A 17,787-nucleotide genomic window follows, 5' to 3' on the forward strand; every position below is an offset into this window, starting at 1 on the left:
GAATGAAAGCATTTGCACAAGAAGAGCTTGACAACGGGGGGGGGGGGGGTAAGAGGTCACTTGGGGTTGAACAAATTCACAGAAAATGTTAAAGAAATAACCTCGATTCTTGAGTCACTCTGTAATCATTTCTAATGGGAAGTGGCCAACTCAAGATAAAGTAAGGTCGAGCTTGAGAATTTTCCTCACTTTTCCTATCCCCCTGGATACAATTCCAAGCTCCCACCAGAACCTTTTGGGAGTCCAAGAGAAAGATTCTCATGTACTGACCTGGAGGGAGCAAGGGAAGCGGCCATCCTTATGCAAACAACCACCCGTGCGTGGTGGAGACCCCCAAGAAGGAGTTCTATTTAAAGTGAGAGGCAGCTTTGGTGATGACCCTCCAAACCCAGGACGGACACTGGCTACTCAGCCAACTCCACTGTCCCTTATGCCAGACTGCGGCCACCTCCCGGCTAAGGGCAGCCGCTCCAGCGCCCTCCGCCCCCAGATCCTGGTCTGCTCCCACACCCAGCCATTCCCAAAGCTCGCTGCCCGCTCCTTTGCCCGACAGCTGACCCGCCGCCACCAGGCAGTCCCAGCTCCCCCAGTCCAGGTTCCCCAAACCAGCCTTTCGGGGTCGCTGACGCCCCAGGGCCGCGGGATTTAAGGCTTAGGATCTGGAGGGTTTGGTCCAATCTCCTCTTCCTTTCGGCGTCCTGGGCTTACCTTCCCGGCAGCTTGGCGCTCCTCTTCCAAAACTGCTTGCTGTTCTCGGCGGCCATTGCTCTGGCCGGGGAAGGCCTTGTAGGCGGGCCGGGGGGTACCCGGCGAGATGCCCCCAGGACCCCGCAATCGGAGGGCCAACCCAGGCCGCTTCCCCGCCGCCGGTCACCCGCTCCCAGCTCCTGGGGGCGCCATCTTGGATGTGGGCACCCCCCAGCCCAGCGCCGCTGCCATTGGTGGTTGCGCAGGCCGTGGTCAGACGGACCAATAGGAAGCCGGAATCCTGCAGGCCACTGAAGCCTAACGGTAACGTCAGGGACTGGGCACACAGGTGGACCGGGAAGGCGGAGCTTGGACAAGCAGGGAGGCGGGGCTGAAAGTTCCCTAACGCCAGGAGTGGAAGAAGCAGGTAAAGAAAAGGACCCATGGGAAGGAAGAAAGGGTACTGTTTTTTGGGGGGGTGGGGGGAGGGAGAATGAGGTTCCTGAGCCTAATATTTTTTTGGAAAGAGAGAGCATATGTATTTAGGTACATAAATCTTTGACCTAAAAATAAGGGCCCATGTGTTGGTTGCAGCCCATTTTTAACATCTTCTCAATCAACGACACTAGTTATTATCCTCCCCACACTTCCCCGTTCCGTTTGGGGTCCGATTTTTTTTTTAATCTATGAAGGAAGATCAGTACGGATCCAGTAGACCGGGGTTGCTAACTGTTCAACACGTGAGTAACGGTTGTTTCATAAGGGTCTCCCACTCCTCTGGTAATTGATCACATTAAAGGATTGTGTGCTGTGGGTAAAATTCAAATGATTTAATCCCTGTTGCACCATTAACTGCCACTTTCTGACTATGACAGCCCAGATACTGAGAGTGTTAAGGTATGTTCTTATTTTATCCATCCAATTCAGACTACCAAGTAACATTTCTTGCGAGGACATAGCATATCTCCAAGGCGCGAATCACGAAGGTTTAAAGATATACCCCCAAACATCTTTAATGTAATCTATCACCCTTGAATTTATTTTCAATCTAGTTTTACTCAGAATGAGATTTGATATAGCATTTTGAATCTTTTGAATGTTTTGTTGGTGTTTTTGCTCTTTTTGAGTTTCCGTGATTGTATACCACAGTGATTGCGGTGGGAGGGGTGAAGGGGGGGCAGGGAGTACCCAGTCCAGAGTAGTTTTTGTCCCAACAAAGAACTGTTGAGGTGGGCTCCTGTCCCCCATCTCTGCTTTGGTTTAGGGCTGCAACACGCCCTTCCACATATTGGAGAACATCTAAGGACGCCCTGTCTAAAAAAGAACATATGCCCTTAAATGTCCATTTGCTATGTAGACATTACCCTCATTTCAAGCTTCTTTTACACCCTAATTTTACAACCATGATATTGTATGAAAGGGGCTGTTTTTACTTTCTATTAATTTTTTCAAACTTCCATAGACTTTCATCATCTCAGGTAGTCACTTTCACGGGCATTTAATCCATCAAACAAAAGCCCCTCAAGTCTTTTAATCGTTTTATCTACCTTTCTTTGGCTCTTTTTCTTAGAATGCAGTAACCAGCACTGCTCCCTGAGCTCCAGGAAGAGTTTCCTGAGGTTTTTGTTGAAGCTGATGTTTTGTCTTTAATCTGAACAGCCAGAACTTTTGCTGGCATTTTGGACTTTACAAGAGCTGACATCTCGAAGAAATCGTGTACAGCAACTTCTAGATCCCTTTCTTTGGTGGCAACTGGCAGGCAGTTCAGAGTTCTTTATCTTTAAGGAATCATCTGAATTGTCTCCCCCTATGTGAGCTGCCTCACACTTGTCCACGTGGCAAGTCACCCGCCACTTTCCAGCCTACTCACATCACTTTAGAAATGTTCCAGAAGATGCTCCCCATTGACTTGACATTTCACTGTGTGGAAAGCAGAGTATAATTTGTGTACCTAGAAATGTCTCCAAGTATTGCTTTTTCTTAATCATTTGTGAAATCTTAAATAACACAGATTCCCAGGGGATGCTGTTAACATTGTTCGATCTGGAGAAGCTCTATTATTCCTACTCTTTGTCTTCTACATCGAAGACAAATTCTCATCCAAAGCAAAAAAAAAGAAAAAAAGAAAAAGAAAAATATTTCCCTGTAGTCATCTGATAACTTTTTAAATCGTCTTTATTAAGGAAGTTGAGGTTGTTGGGCCCTCTCTCACCACTGCCATCATCATCACCAGAATCTAAACCAACCACATTTTTATAGCAGCCTCCTATCAGTCCTTCCTGCTTACACTCTTGCCCCCTTAGAGTCTATTCCCCACACAGCATTCAGAGTGAGCCTTTTAAAATGTCAGTTGGATTGTGTCATCCCTCTGCTCAATACCATGACTCCATCACACTTGGCATAAAATGCAAGCTCCTCAACGAACCTAAATGATTTGATTCTACTCTCTTGCTTCATCTGCTCCAACCACACTTATTGGCCTTTTTCCTGCTTCTTGAGTACTCCAAGTACATTCCCACCTCAAGGCCTTTGTATTAGCCACTTCCTCTGCTTGAAATTCTCTCCCCCCAAATATCTGGATGGTTTGCTCCCTTGTCTCATTCAGATATATTCCTAAGAGTCTTCACATGGGGGGGGGGGGGGTGCCGTCCGTGACCACTCATCTTTTTTTTTAACTTTTAAAAGATTTTATTTATTTATTTGAGAGAGAGAGAGCATGCACAGAGGAAAGGGCAGAGGGAGAGAATCTTTAAGCAGACTCCCCACTGAGCACCGAGCCTGACACAGGCTCAATCTCACGACCCATGAGATCGTGACCTGAGCTGAAACCAAGAGTCAGACCCTCAACTGACTGAGACACCCAGGTGCCCCCCTAACCACTCATCTTAAACAACAGTCTCCACCACTGTATTTTTGTTGTCTATCTCCATCTCCTAGAATGTAACCTCCACTGAGGCAAGAATTTTGTCTGTTTTGTTCTCTGCTCTTGTCACCTAGAATACCACTTGGCACATAGTGCACAAGCACTTAATATGTACTAAGTAAGAGAATGAAAAGTATAAATTGTTCTTGTCTTTTGGTCCTCTGTTGTTCATAAACATTTTTTTTTGTTGGAAAAGATGATAGAAACCATGTTTTCTAACAGCTAGTAGGATGTGTCCACTTTACCAAAGTTTCTATAAGCTTGCCTGTGCTCTTGGTTGAAGAGCAATCTTCCTATCTTGGGAGAGATTGTCCTCTTCAAACTCTTTTAGCTTCAGAGAAATGAAGCTGTACCTAAAATGATGAGGGAGGGAGGCCACCCACCTAGCCAAGAGATGAATTGAATCAACCCTGTCCATCAAAGGGGTGATAGCTGTGGAAGCCAAATTATCTTCGCAGCAAACTTTGCCCAACTGGAGGTGAAAATCATTGGTTTGAGGTTCCCAAGGGGTCCCTGGAGCACTTTTGATGGAGCCTCAGTGCAGATACTTGCTGGCTCACTAAGTCCTCTCATACCTCAGTGTACGTGTGATTATGTTAAAAGCCTAGATTCTGATTCAGCAGGTCTGGGCTAGAGTCTACAATTCTGCATTTCTAATAGCCCCCAGGTGACACTGATGCTGCTCATTTGTGGACCTCACTTTGTAGATCTGTTTCTAGCACAGTATGACCTGTGACCCTTGAATTTATTCCAAAGATTTGATTATTTTTTTAAAATTTATCTTTTAGAGTTATCTCTACACCCAGTGTGGGGCTGGACCTCACGACCCAAAGATCAAGAGTGTCATGCTCTATTGACTGAGTCAGCCAGGTGCCCCGGATTTGATTATTTTGAAAATGTAAATAGAAGACTCTCAATGTTATCTGCCTGCAAGTTTTTAACTTTTCCCTCCTTAACTTCATCTTCATTCAGAGAGTAAAACAACTTAATTGGGGGCAAAGTAGAGTTAAGGGAATGAGCCACATGTGGGTTGCATGTGGATTCAAAAGAGGTGGGTGTATCACAATCCTTAGAGTAAGTTCTGTGGAAGAGATAAGCTCTGAGTAGAGACGTGCAGGGAAAAAAAAGAGAGAGAAAGGCTTGAAGAACAGTAGAAAGGAGCTTGATTGGGGAAGATAAAAATCCTTTGGACTTAGTTACGAAGAGATCGCTGGCAGACTTTAACCTCAGCAAAGGAGTGGAGTGGACACTATGGTGAGAGGCAGGGTTAAGACAGGTGAGCAAGAAGCAGCTCTCACGGGGCGCCTGGGCGGCTCAGTTGGTTAATCGTCTGCCTTCGGCTTAGGTCATGATCTGGAAATCTCGGGATTGAGCCCCATGTTGGGCTCCCTGCTCAGCGGGGAGTCTTGCTTGTCCCTTTCCCTCTGCCCCTTCCCTCCACTTGTGCTCTCTCCCAAATAAATAAAAATCTTAAAGAAAAAAAAAAGGAAGAAAAAGAAGCAGCTCTCACAATGCACCACAGAATGTTGTGTTGGGTTACCAAAGGGATGGTGAAGTCAATGTGGAATCTAAAGGCAACAGAGGTGTCTCGGTACCTAAACATCCTCTAGAAAGAGCAAAATGAGAGAGATCAATTATATTAGAGAAAGCAAAGGGATAAGCAAAGTGGCTGAAGGAGCAAGAGGTTATTGGAGTAAAGAGAGGAAGAGTGGTTACAGTTTGGGGGGTGGAGGGAAGATTAAGAATTTCATTCCTAGGAATTTGTTCTAAGAAAGTCAAAAGGAGGGGGGGAAAGCTCTGTGTACAAAGATGATCTTGGCCTTGTAACCAATAATAAAGGGGGGGAGAATGAAAAGAATATAAAGGTTTAAATATGAGATGGTAGTTACACAAAGTATGATGTGTGGTTTGTGAACTGAACCATGCTATGTCATTAAGTCGTGCAAATTTGAATGCCTCATAGCACATCAAAAAAGTTTATGAAATGATGTACAGCAGGGAAAAAGCAGAACGCAAGAATGTCTTGGCCTGATTTCAATTAGAAAAGATGGGTTTTGGGCGCCTGGGTGGCTCAGTTGGTTAAGCGACTGCCTTCGGCTCAGGTCATGATCCTGGAGTCCTGGGATCGAGTCCCGCATCGGGCTCCCTGCTCAGCAGGGGGTCTGCTTCTCCCTCTGACCCTCTTCCCTCTCGTGCTCTCTCTCATTCTCTCTCTCTCAAATAAATAAATAAAATCTTTAAAAAAAAAAAAAAAAAGAAAAGATGGGTTTTGTCAAAGACTGAAGAAAACATAGGAAAATTAAGGAAATTTTGGTAGATGGTGGGATTATACATCTTTTTATTTCCAGAATTTTTCTTTAATGCTACCATGTCTTTTGTTATTTTGAAATATATATCGGAGGGGCACCTGGGTGGCTCAGTCGGTTAAGCATCCAACTCTTGAGTTCGGCTCAGATCATGATCTCAGGGTCGTGAGATCCAGCCCTGGGTCAGCTCCATGCGTGGCACAGAGTCGGCTTGAGATTCTCTCTCTCCCTCCGCCCCTCCCCCCACTCATGCTCTCTCTCTGAATAAATATATAAAATCTTAGAAAGAAATATATGTTGGATACTTAACTAGGGGTAGGTAAACTTTTTCTATAAAGGACCAGACTGTAAATATTTTCGGCTTTTCTGGCAATACAATCTCTGTTGCAGCTTCTCAACTCTGTCCTGTAGCATGAAAACAGCCACCAACAATATGAAAATAAACTAGTTGTAGATGTGCTCCCACAAAACTATTTGTGGCCACAAAAATATGAATGTTATGTAATTTTCACAACATAAAATATTATTCTTACAATTTTTTTTCAACAACTTAAAAATGTAAAAACCAGGGGTGCCTGGGTGGCTCAGTCAGTTAAGCGTCTGCCTTCAGCTCAGGTCATGATCCCAGAATCCTGGGCTCGAGTCCCGAGTCAGGGTCCCTGCTCAGCAGAGAGCCTGCTTCTCCCTCTCCCTCTGCCTGCCGCTCTGCCTACTTGTGCTCTCTCTCTGTCTCTGTCTCTGTCTCTCTCTCTGTCAAATAAAGAAATAAAATCTTGAAAAAAAAATTAAAATAAAAAAAATGTAAACACCATTCTTAGCTCACAGGCCATACAAAAAAAGCCTGCCAGATTTGGCTCATGGGTGGTAGTTTGCCAACTCCTGCAATAAAGAATAAAGAATAGGGGCTCTTGGGTGGCTCAGTCAGTTGAGCTTCAGACTCATGATTTCAGCTCAGGTCATGGTCTCAGGGTTGTGGGATCGAGCCCCCATGGAGCCCCAACTCGAGCCCCGTGTAGGTTCCTGCACTCAGTGGGGAGTCTGCTTGGGTTTCTCTCCCTCTGCCCCTCCCCCCCACTTGCTCTCTCTCTCTCTCTCTCTCTCTCTCTCTCTCTCTGGGATAAATAGATAAATCTTTAAAAAAAGAATAAAGAATAAATAACATATAAGAACAAGGTTAAGAAACAAAAAAAAAAAACACTTTACAATAAAATTTAAGTCCTCTTTTTTGTCTCTCGTTGATCCCATTCCCCTCCCTCTCTCCACTGGAAACCACAATCTTGAGTTCTGTGTTCAGCTTTCTATGCACGTTACAAATTTTAACATATATGTGAGTATCCATAAACATGTTTTTCACATTTTGAAACTTTATAAATATTACTGCACTGTACATAAGCTTCAGCCACTAGCTTTTTTCACTCAGTATTTTCTTGATAAATGGAGCTCCAGTTTATTTATCTGAGCTGCAATATTGTGTTCCACTCTATGAATATTCCTCAATTGTTCTCCCCAATTTTTTTAATTTTGAACAGTGCTCAATTAACATTCTTTTACATATTACCATGTGCAAAATTCTCTCTAGTACAGTATTTTTCAAATTAGTCTGTGAACTGTTAGTGAGTTAAAATGAATTTAAAGTTTGGGACCTTTAATGAAATAGAATGGACAAGAACAGTTATACCTTAAACTTACACAATGTTATATGTCAGTTATATCTCAATTTTTAAGAAGAATAGATGGGATTAGAAAAGATCAGAGTGTGCTGCATGTAATGAGGATAGGCATTGTCTTGCAAAATTGTTGTTTCAACTTTATACACACTTATACGTACATGTGTTTGTGTGCGTATGTGTCTGCTTGATTGTAATGTCAAATGTATTTCTTAATTACAGGTGATTGTCAGAAAGTTTGAAAACCACTGCTTTAAGGTCCATAGGGAATACCTGGGAGAAGCACTGCTAGATCACAGAATATGTACAACTTCTACTTTACTATAAATTGCAAATGCTCTCCAAAATGGTTTTTCCAATTTATATTCAACCTAGAGCAATGAGTAAGTTTTCATTGCTCCCCATCCTCACCTATAGTAGGTCTTTCTCATGGGATGTTAAATATAGCATATACACAAGAGAATGTATAAAACTAATACGTACAGTTCAATGAATAATAACATTTGCCCTCATGGACCCACTCCCCACACTATGCAGTAGGACATCACCAGTACCTTAAAAGCCTCTTGCATGGGGGTGGGTGGGTCGGTCCCTTCCTATAGGCATTCCCCTCACTCCAGGTACAACCACTGTGCAGAATGTTGTATTGACCTCGGGGCACCTGGGTGGCTCAGTCAGTTGTGCGTCGGACTTTTGATTTTGGCTCAGGTCATGATCTCAGGGTCCTGGGATCAAGCCCCTGCTCAGGCTCCACGCTCAGCGGGGAGTCTGCTTTTCCTCTCTCTCTACCCCTCCCCCTGCTCGTGCACTCGCTCTCTCTAAAATAAACAAATAAATCCTTTTAAAAAAGAATTTTGTAGGGGCGCCTGGGTGGCTCATTCGTTAAGCGTCTGCCCTCAGCTCAGGTCATGATCCCAGGGTCCTGGGATCGAGCCCCACATCGGGCTCCCTGCTCCGTGGGAAGCCTGCTTCTCCCTCTCCCACTCCCCCTGCTTGTGGTCCCTCTCTCGCTGTCTCTCTCACTGTCAAATAAATAAATAAAATCTTAAAAAAAAAAAAAAAAGAATTTTGTATCGTCCTCTTGTTTTCTTTATACTTTTCCACTTATGTTTGTAACCTTAAATAATATATTGTTTGTAGTAATGGTATTGTATCTATTCTTCTGTTGTTTGCTGCTATTAGCAGTAGGGTTTTGAGATTTAGTTATTGTTTGTGTTGAGGAGTGTAGCTAGAGTTCGCTCATTTTCACTGTTGTATAATATTCATTTTTTAGGGCGCCTGGGTGGCTCGGTCGTTAAGCGTCTGCCTTCGGCTCAGGTCATGATCCCAGGGTCCTGGGATCGAGTCCCACATCGGGCTCCCTGTTCGGCGGGAAGCCTGCTTCTCCCTCTCCCACTCGCCCTGCTTGTGTTCCTGCTCTCGCTATCTCTCTGTCTGTCAAATAAATAAATAAAATCTTTAAAAAAAAAAAAATATTCATTTTTAAAAAAAAAGATTTTATTTATTTATTTGACAGAGAGAGCGAGAGAGCACAAGCAGGGGGAACAGTAGAGGGAGAGGGAGAAGCAGGCTCCCCGCCAAGCAGGGAGCCTGATGCGGGGCTTGATCCCAGGACCCTGGGATCATGACTTGAGGTGAAGGCAGACGCTTAATCATCTGAGCCACCCGGGCGCCCCTATTATTCCATTTTATAAATAGCACAGTTTATCTGTGCTGCTACTGATGAGCATTCAGTTGCTTCATATTTTGTGCTACTGTGAACTCTGCTGTTATGAACAGTCTTATCCATGTCTCCTGAATAAGTGGACAAGTGGAAGGGTTTCTCTAGGAGATCAAGGTAGGAGTGGGAGTGCTGGTCTGGAGTGTGTGCATATGTTCAGTTTTGCAAAATAATTTTCAATTGTGTTTCAAAGTGGTTGTCCTACTTTATACTTCTACCTGCTTGGGTAAGAGTTCCATTTTCACTTCCTATAACATGGTTTCAACAGTAAATAAAAAATGGGGGGAGAAAGATAGATCAAAGCCAGATCCTTCAAAATTGGATTGAACTGGAAGCAGAAAAATAGAAATCTTAATATCTGTTCAGTCACATAAATCTTTTTTCTTTTCCTTTCTTCTTTCCTTTTTCTGTTCAGTCACATAATATCTGTTGAGTCACATAAATCCTCTTTCCTTTTCCTCCCCACTCTCTTGTGTTGAAATTTGTACTGAAAGCAAATGTTTTGCTGTTTGAAATGATGGAGATATCCTGAAAAGAAATCATGGACATGGGAGTTATTGGGCTTGTGATCAATAATGGGAGTGGACCACCTTCGTTTGAACTATTAGGAACCCTAGAAAAAAATCTCCTATGATTCTGTCAATGGAGTCCTTCTTTGTCTCCTTCCTTCCTTTTTTTTCCCTTCTTTCTTTTCTTCAAATTGTACATGTTACCAATTCAAAACGTGCAAATAGGTATGTAGTAGATTGAATGGTGGCCTCCCAAAAGATATGTCCACATCCAAATCCCTGAAACCTGTGAATGTTATCTTATTTGGAAAAAGGGTCTTTGTGGAAATAATAAAGTTAAGAATTTTGAGATGAAATCATCTTCCTCTATTTGGTTGGGTCCTAAACCCAATGACAAATGTTCTAAACCCCTGACGAGAAGACACGGACAGAAGAGGGGGAAGTGACGGGACTATGGTAGCAGAGATTGGAGTCAGCCAGGACCCAGAAGAGGCAAGGAAGGATTCCTCCTGAAATCTTCAGAGATGCATGGCCCTGACAACCCCTTAATCTTGCTCTTCCAGCCTCTAGAACTGTGAGAGAAAAACTTGTGTTGTTTTATGCCCCCAAATCTGTGGTACCTCGTTGTAGCGGTTCTAAGAAACTAACACAGGATATAAAGAGAAAGTTGGTCTCCCTCACATCCTTGACCCTTAGCCACCCATTCATCCTTCCCAGCAGCAATCACTCCTGACAGTTCCTTGTGTGTCATCCTTCTAGAGATATTCTTACAGAGCCCCTTCATAGGTGGCAAGACATTCAAGATCACTTTACAGATGAGGAGTCTGAAGCTCAGAGGAAGAAACTTGCCCGAGGACCTCCAAATCAGTCAGTGCCAAAGAAGAACAGGAACTCAGGTTTCCTATCGCTTGGTTCTATCCTCCTTTGATAAAAAAGAAGTATGAGGAGCAGATTTTGATGTCAGGATAGGGAGAGAGAAGAGGAGGATATTAGGTGAATGAAGGAAGGGTAAAGTCACGGAGATGATAAGGGAGCACAAAAACTGTTATTATTTAACCTCAGGTTGACCACAGTTCACTGTAGCACTCCACCAGATCCTTGCCAGACTCTGTCTGTAGATAGAAATTAGTCCTTCCATCCAGATAGCTTTTATTGAGCATCTACTATATTCCAGGCACCAAACTATATTAAGAGCTGTGAAATACAGCTCCCGCCCTTAACAAATGTATTATCTAGTAGGAGAGCAGTCTCCTACGTAAAGCAGTCTGATAAGTGATAAAAATAGGGGTGTGTACTAATGTCCTAAGAAAACAGAGTGGGATGTGGTCCTCTCTGTTTAGGAAGATGGGAAAGGTCTTGAAGGATGCGTAGGAGTTTAGCAGGCAGAGAGGGAGGGAAAAGCATCCTAGGCAGAAGAACAAAACATTTATGGAACTATGGGAGTACAAGAGAAGTTGCATTTGGGAAACCACATAGGAAACACTGTCAGTACCTCACCCATATCCCTCAACCTCTCTATATGCTCTCTTTGCCCAAAGGCTCTTCTTTCAGCTCCCAAAAACTGTAAAACAAAACAAAACAAAAAAACATACTGCCCATACTCATGGTGTACTATTAGTGCCTAGGAGTTAACTCCTCCTGGGAGTAGCCCTCAACCAACGACTCTCAGGAGTTGGTGTATAAATTCCCCCAGCTCCTTCATTCCTCAGATGGGATAATTCTGAGGCATGTGTTCCCCAGTTTCTTAACAGGATTAAGCTCCTGTCATTCACTGCGGTAGTTGGCTTAATAGCTCTTCCTTTATGGGCTGTCTTCCTTCCCTGTATCACTTTCTACCTCTTCTCCATTGGTGTTTTCATCACCTCCCAAATAAACTACTTGCTCTTAAGTCCTTGTCTCAGGATCGCTCCTGGGAGAGTCAAAACTGAAATGAAACCTAAGTAGCACTACCTGGTAATAATAAAGAGTGCAAAGAATGGGGTGCAGTGATAGTAGACATTGGAGCAAGAGCCTACCTATCATGGTGGACTTCCAACACCATATGAGAGTTGTGGGACATTTTCCTGAGACAATGGGACATTCAATGAAAGTTCAAGTAGGGGCATGGCACGACCAGATTTGCATTGTAGAAAGGCCACCTAGTCACCTATCCAATCATTAAATGGCTTTCACTACACTTAGAATGAAATCCAAACTCCTAACCATGCCCTAAAAGGTACTGCATGACCAGGTACGTGCCTGCTCCCCCCTCCTCTGAAAACTCTCTATTTGATTTGGCAATTGTAGAGTTATTATGGACCCAAATGGCTCAGCTGGACTACTGTTCACAGTTCTTTACTCCCTCTTGTTATGTGACCTTGCAGTGCATGAGGGTGGGTGGAGTCTTGTTCCCTGCTAGACTTCTTCTGGCCAATGGAATGTGAGCAAAAATAACAGTGTGCCTTAAGAGACATCACAGATTTCTGTGCACCCTGCTGCACTCCTACCATTCACCATCCTAACATACCCTGGGGGCTGCTGGTCCAAGGAGGGTAAGAGGCATGTGTAGCAGACAAAAACCCAAACTGAAGCCTGGAACTAAACCCAGCCAACATGCAGCCTGAAGCATGAGTGAGAAAAATAAGTGCTAGTGGTTGTAAACCAGTGGATTTTGCATCATTAGGGTGGTAATACTTGATTACGACAGGAGTGAAATGGAAGAGAAGTAGATGAGAAAAGTGAGCCAGGCGTACTCTTTCCAGAACTTCAGGCGTGACATGTGCTGTGGGGGGCGTCTGGGTGGCTCAGTCGGTTGAGCGTCCGACTCTTGATTTCAGTTCAGGTTGTGATTAGGGTTGTTGGATCAAGCCCTGCATCAGGCTCCGCGCTCAGCAGGGGGTCTGCTTCAGATTCTTCCCTCCCCTTCTGCCCCTCCCCCACCAAATAAAATAAATAAATCTTAAAAAAAAAAAAGGTTTAGCTGTGAAGGGGATAAGAGGCTAGTATCCTCCTCTCTCTCCTCATCCTCCTCATTGTTGTTGTTCTGTTTTGGTTCTTTAGCTGCCCGGGACATAAGCCCCTTTCCCACATACAGAGGATTTTTCACTATATGAAACTTCACAGGAAGCAAAGCCCATCTCCCGGGACCGTAGCTCAAAACGCCAGCTGCTCACTTTCCCATCCTTCCCTGTGAACTGAGTCACATGCGTGTGTCATAGGCTCTGAGGATAAACTCCGCCCAACCTAGACTTTGAATGAGGAGGAGCTTGTGGTGTAAAGAAACACCAGCAGAAAAGAGCCCACGCTCTCGGTGGGCGGCACCAGCCGTGACAGCAGCACCTGGTTTGGGGGAGCAGCCATGGCGGCGGCGACAGCGCCCAGCGTGGGTACCACAGGGTCTCTCAGTGTAACTAGAGCATCAAACGCTCGGCAGCAGCACTAGCAGTGTCTGTAGCGGACTGGCCCTGTGCTCTGCTGTTGGCTACCACCCGTGAGCGAGACCTCTGAACGTGGGTGGTAGCTTGATGACGTTAATGGCCTCTCCCTGCATCCATGCTGTCCCGTCGGACCTTCCCTCTCTGAGTCTGAGTCTGGACTCACCCCTGTGACTTACTTTGGTCAACAGATGTTAGCAAATGTTATACAAGAAGAGGCTTGAGAAGCCCTGGTGTGATTGTGCTTGCTCTCTGTCTTAGCCTGTTCGGGTGGCTATAACAAAATACCACAGACTAGTGGCTTATAGACAACAGGAATTGATTTCTCACCGTTCTGGAGGCTGGAAGTCCAGGACCAGGTGCCAGCATGGTTGGGTCTTGTAAAAGCCCTCTTCCAGATTGCAGCCTGCCAACGTCTTTCTGCGTCCTTATGTGGTGAAAGAAGCGAGGGTCTCTCCGGGACCTCTTTTATAAAGGCACTAATTCCTTCATGAACGTGGAGCCCCACCCAATCACTTCCCAAGGCCCCACCTTCTAATACCATCACCTTGGGCATTAAGTCTTCAACCCATGAATTCTGGGGGGCTATAAGCATTCATTCTGTAGCACTGTCACTGTTGTCCCCAGCACTGCTGTTAGAATAGGTCTAGGCCAGCCTGTTGGATGATGAGAGACATATGGCACTCGGCCGAGCCTCCCTGAGTTATCCCAGCTGAGGCCATCCTAGATGAGCCAACAACCGGTTGAGCCTCAGACATGTGAATGAGCTCGGCCAAAATCAACAGAACTATCCAGCCAACCAACAGTTGACCCCAGACACTTCAGGGAATCCAGCTGAGAAAGCCCAGCTCAGCCCAGCCCCAGATAAGCCGAACCCCATGGACTTTTGAACTAAGTACTGTTCATTGTTAATATGCCACTGGGGTTCTGTGGTTGTTTGTGGGACATTACTGTGGCAATAGATAACTAACTTATGGTTCTCTGGCCCTCTCCACAATCTATGAGCTATGCCTTTTCTGCTTAAATCAGGCAACGGTTGGTATCTGTTGCTTTTTCTAACACAGGGAAAGACTGAATGTAAATTAGAAACATAGGGTCAAGGGAGAGATTGAGGTGGGGGAGATTTTAGCATGCTTTCAGGCAGAGGATTGGAGGCAGTTGTATTTATTAGGATATAAGTACGCCTGCAAAATAACAGTGCTTTAAACCTGAGAGAAGTTTACAGGTTTTCTCTCTCATGTAAAAGTCTAAGCTAGCGTGGTAGCTGTGTTCTGTGAAATCCTCAGAAGCCTAGGCTCCCTCTCTCTACGCTCCACTATGTCCTTGCCCAGTGAGTCCAAGATGACTCCCAACCACATCCGTGTTCTAACCACTGGGAAAGGGAAAGGAAAAACATGACTTTCTCCTTACTATCTGGTGCTTATACTCATTTCTTCCCTTTTTGGGGGCGTGTGGCTGGCTCAGTCCGTGGAGTGTGTGACTCTTGATCTCAGAGTTGTGAGTCAAGCCTCACACTGGGTATAGAGATTACTTAAAAAAAAAAAATCCTTTTTTTTTTTTAAAGATTTTATTTATTTATTTGAGAGAGAGAGAATGAGAGAGAGCGAGCACATGAGAGGGGGAGGGTCAGAGGGAGAAGCAGACTCCCTGCCGAGCAGGGAGCCCGATGCGGGACTCGATCCGGGGACTCCAGGATCATGACCTGAGCCGAAGGCAGTGGCTTAACCAACTGAGCCACCCAGGCGCCCCCCCCAAAAAAAATCTTAAAAAAATTATATTCATTTCTTCCCCTTTCAACTCATTCTTAGGAATTGGTCACATGATCACACTCAGCTGCAAGGAAAGCTGGGAAAAGCAAACCTTATTCCAGCCAACCATGTGTATACCTAAAAATTCTGCTTCTCTGGAAGAAGGGGCAAATAGATAGCAGTGTTTCCTGCCATGTCAGTGGAGAAGAAAAGTAATTAATGGAGCAAGATCTCTGTGGTAGACTTATTAGCCATTTCCTTCCTTCTCCTTGCTAAGGGGACTCATGTTTTGGAGGGGTGGGGTAACTGTGTTCTCAGTCTGGGCATCAATCACGATATGGCTAAACCAGTTATGGCAATCCTACTCCGTTTTGCCAGGAACTGGCTTCCCCAGCCTCCCTTGCAACTATGGGTGGCCATGTGACCCCGTTCTGACCAGTGAGCCATGAAGGGCAGGCTGCTGGGAGGTTCCGGGAAATGCTTTCCTTCCTATGAAAGAGACAAACGTAAAGACAGCTTACTGGCACAGTCCTGCTTGGGATACTGGTGCGAGGCACCTGGCAGTCGGTTTATGGCCATAAAAGAAAGGCCAAGAGAACTAAGATGCTAACCTACAGCCTGATACCTTTTGCAGATTCAAATGACCTTGAGAGATGAGAGGAGATGAGCCAGGCGGATAAAGATATTTGAGGAAGTGAGTGCATTAAATACATGAGAAGAAATGCTCAGAGATGCCCCTGGAAAGTTGGATGGGAGTCAGATTGTGAGGACTTTGTATGTAGCAGTGTGATTTGTCAGCATTACCTCATTCAGTGTTGGGGCTGCTTTCCTTGCTTGCTGGCTGCTTCACCACCGAAGTATGACACAGGCATTTTCTCTTTGTAGGTTTAAGAGTACTGCCCATCTCTTTCCCCACTGGAGGGTTGAAAGACTTTTGTTTTGGAAACTACACTCTCAAAGGCAGAGCCCTAGGTTATGAGGGTCGGTAGGGGATGCTGATTTGAAAAGTTGAGGAAGATGGGAGCCAGTGGGATTTCCCTACCCTTGGGAGGATGGAGAGGTGTGTGGTTCTGCTCACCATGCGGCCTATGTTTGACTCCCTCCCAGACCCTGGAGTGACAGGATGTCTGATGGGTTGGCTGTGAGGACCACAGGCTGGGAACTAAGCTCTAAGCCATAGCCTTCAGGGCTATGAGCAGTGGGACCACTGAGGCTTGAACATCAAGCCTCCACAGTAACCATACCAACCTGAAGTCCAGAGCCTTTCCCTGAGATTCTAGGATTGGGTGAACTTGGGAGTTAGTTCTATATGACTCCAGCAAGGGACGGGGAGGAGGGAGTGAAAAAAAAACAAAAACTGATTGAGATAGAATTTTTCCCTAACACCTTGAGGAAGAGGGCTGAGTCAGATTTTATATTATTTTTAAAAAATAAAATAATAGGGGCGCCTGTGTGGCCCAGTCGTTAAACATCTGCCTTCGGCTCAGGTCATGATCCCAGGGTCCTGGGATCGAGCCCCACATCCAGCTCCCTGCTCCACAGGAAGCCTGCTTCTCCCTCTCCCACTCTCCCTGTTTGTGTTCCCTCTCTCGTTGTGTCTCTCTCTCTGTCAAACAAATAAATAAAATCTTTAAAAAAATAAAATAATAAGGCTACTTCTTACATTAGAGTGTTCAATTATGGTATAAATTAATTCTGTGGTATATAAAGCCAAGGGAAAGGGAATGAGAAGAGATCATAAATTATCTCCATAGCTTTTTTTTTAAATTGATAGATTTTTTTTTTACAAGAATGTATAGATGTGTCTCTAGGAACTCAAGTTCATATATACAAAGCATCCATTTTCATTTTTTAAAAATCTAATTAAATTGGCCTGATACTGCCAGGCTAGAAGAAAATCCAATCTGTACCACTGGGGATCCTCTGGCTCTCAGGGATGCCTCAGATTCCAAGTGTAAAACCTGGTGCCAGAAATAGGGGCCAGCCTCTTACTGGCAGCCATCATGAGGGGTGCTGACAGGCACCTCACATAAGCCCACAGAATGGAGCCTTGAAGCCCACCAGCTCCTGATCCGAGCCCCACGTGAGATATAGACATCTTCACTGAGGTGTTGAAAAAAGTTTTCACAACACTTCTGAAAGACTGTAAGGATGACTTCATTCAAGAGGGACCACTTGCCATGGAGGTTTTGTAGTAGGAGAGAGAGAGGGGGCCCAGCTCTAAGTACAACAAGGACCAGTGGAGATTTATAGCTAAGTAGCAGGGTGGGCTCGGTGGATGGAAAATTACCAAGGCGAAACATCAAGGCTAGTGGTATTTTTGCCAAAGGCAGGACATCGTGATCAGATACCAAGGATGGAGAATTCTTACTCAACTCACGTGGCAGCATTCTTACTAAAACTGGACCTAGCAGGTCAAGGACAGAGCCTAAGGTCAGGGCCTAGTCAAAAAGAGGACTCAGGAGGGGCGCCTGAGTGGCTCAGTTGGTTGAGCGTCTCACTCTTGGTTTCGGCTCAGGTCATGATCTCAGGGTCATGATCTCAGGGTCGTGATCTCACGGTCGTGAGATCGAGTCCTGAGTGGGGCTCTGCACTTGGTGTGGAGTCTTCTTGAGATTCTTTCCCCCTTCCTCCCCCTCTGCTCCTCCCCCTGCTTGCGGCCTCTCTTTCTCTCTAAAATAAATAATAAATAAATAAAATCTTAACAAAAAAAAAAGAAGACTCAAGAGACTGACTCAAGTTTGGTAAAGGGGGGAGTTCTTAGTCCTCGAGGCCTCGTTCCTCCCCAGATACAATATCCGGACATGCATCTTG

At 44.9% G+C, this 17,787-nt stretch overlaps 2 protein-coding genes across 2 annotated transcripts in view; one reads left to right on the top strand and one right to left on the bottom strand.

The window, feature by feature from the left end:
* Positions 1-903, bottom strand: part of TBC1D22B (TBC1 domain family member 22B) — a 73,486-nt gene extending 72,583 nt beyond the window's left edge. The window contains exon 1 of the mRNA XM_036074351.2: positions 709-903. Coding sequence (XP_035930244.1) covers positions 709-764 — 56 coding nt within the window. The 5' untranslated portion in view covers positions 765-903. The remainder of the gene's footprint in view (positions 1-708) is intronic.
* A 14-nt stretch (positions 904-917) lies between these two features.
* The window catches only part of TMEM217B (transmembrane protein 217B), a 42,210-nt gene continuing 25,340 nt past the window's right edge, over positions 918-17,787 (top strand). The window contains exon 1 of the mRNA XM_036074355.2: positions 918-1,011. The gene's annotated coding sequence lies outside the window, so the exon portion shown is untranslated. The remainder of the gene's footprint in view (positions 1,012-17,787) is intronic.

Source organism: Halichoerus grypus, chromosome 9, assembly GCF_964656455.1.
Source record: "Halichoerus grypus chromosome 9, mHalGry1.hap1.1, whole genome shotgun sequence".
Classification (NCBI taxonomy): Eukaryota; Metazoa; Chordata; class Mammalia; order Carnivora; family Phocidae; genus Halichoerus; species Halichoerus grypus.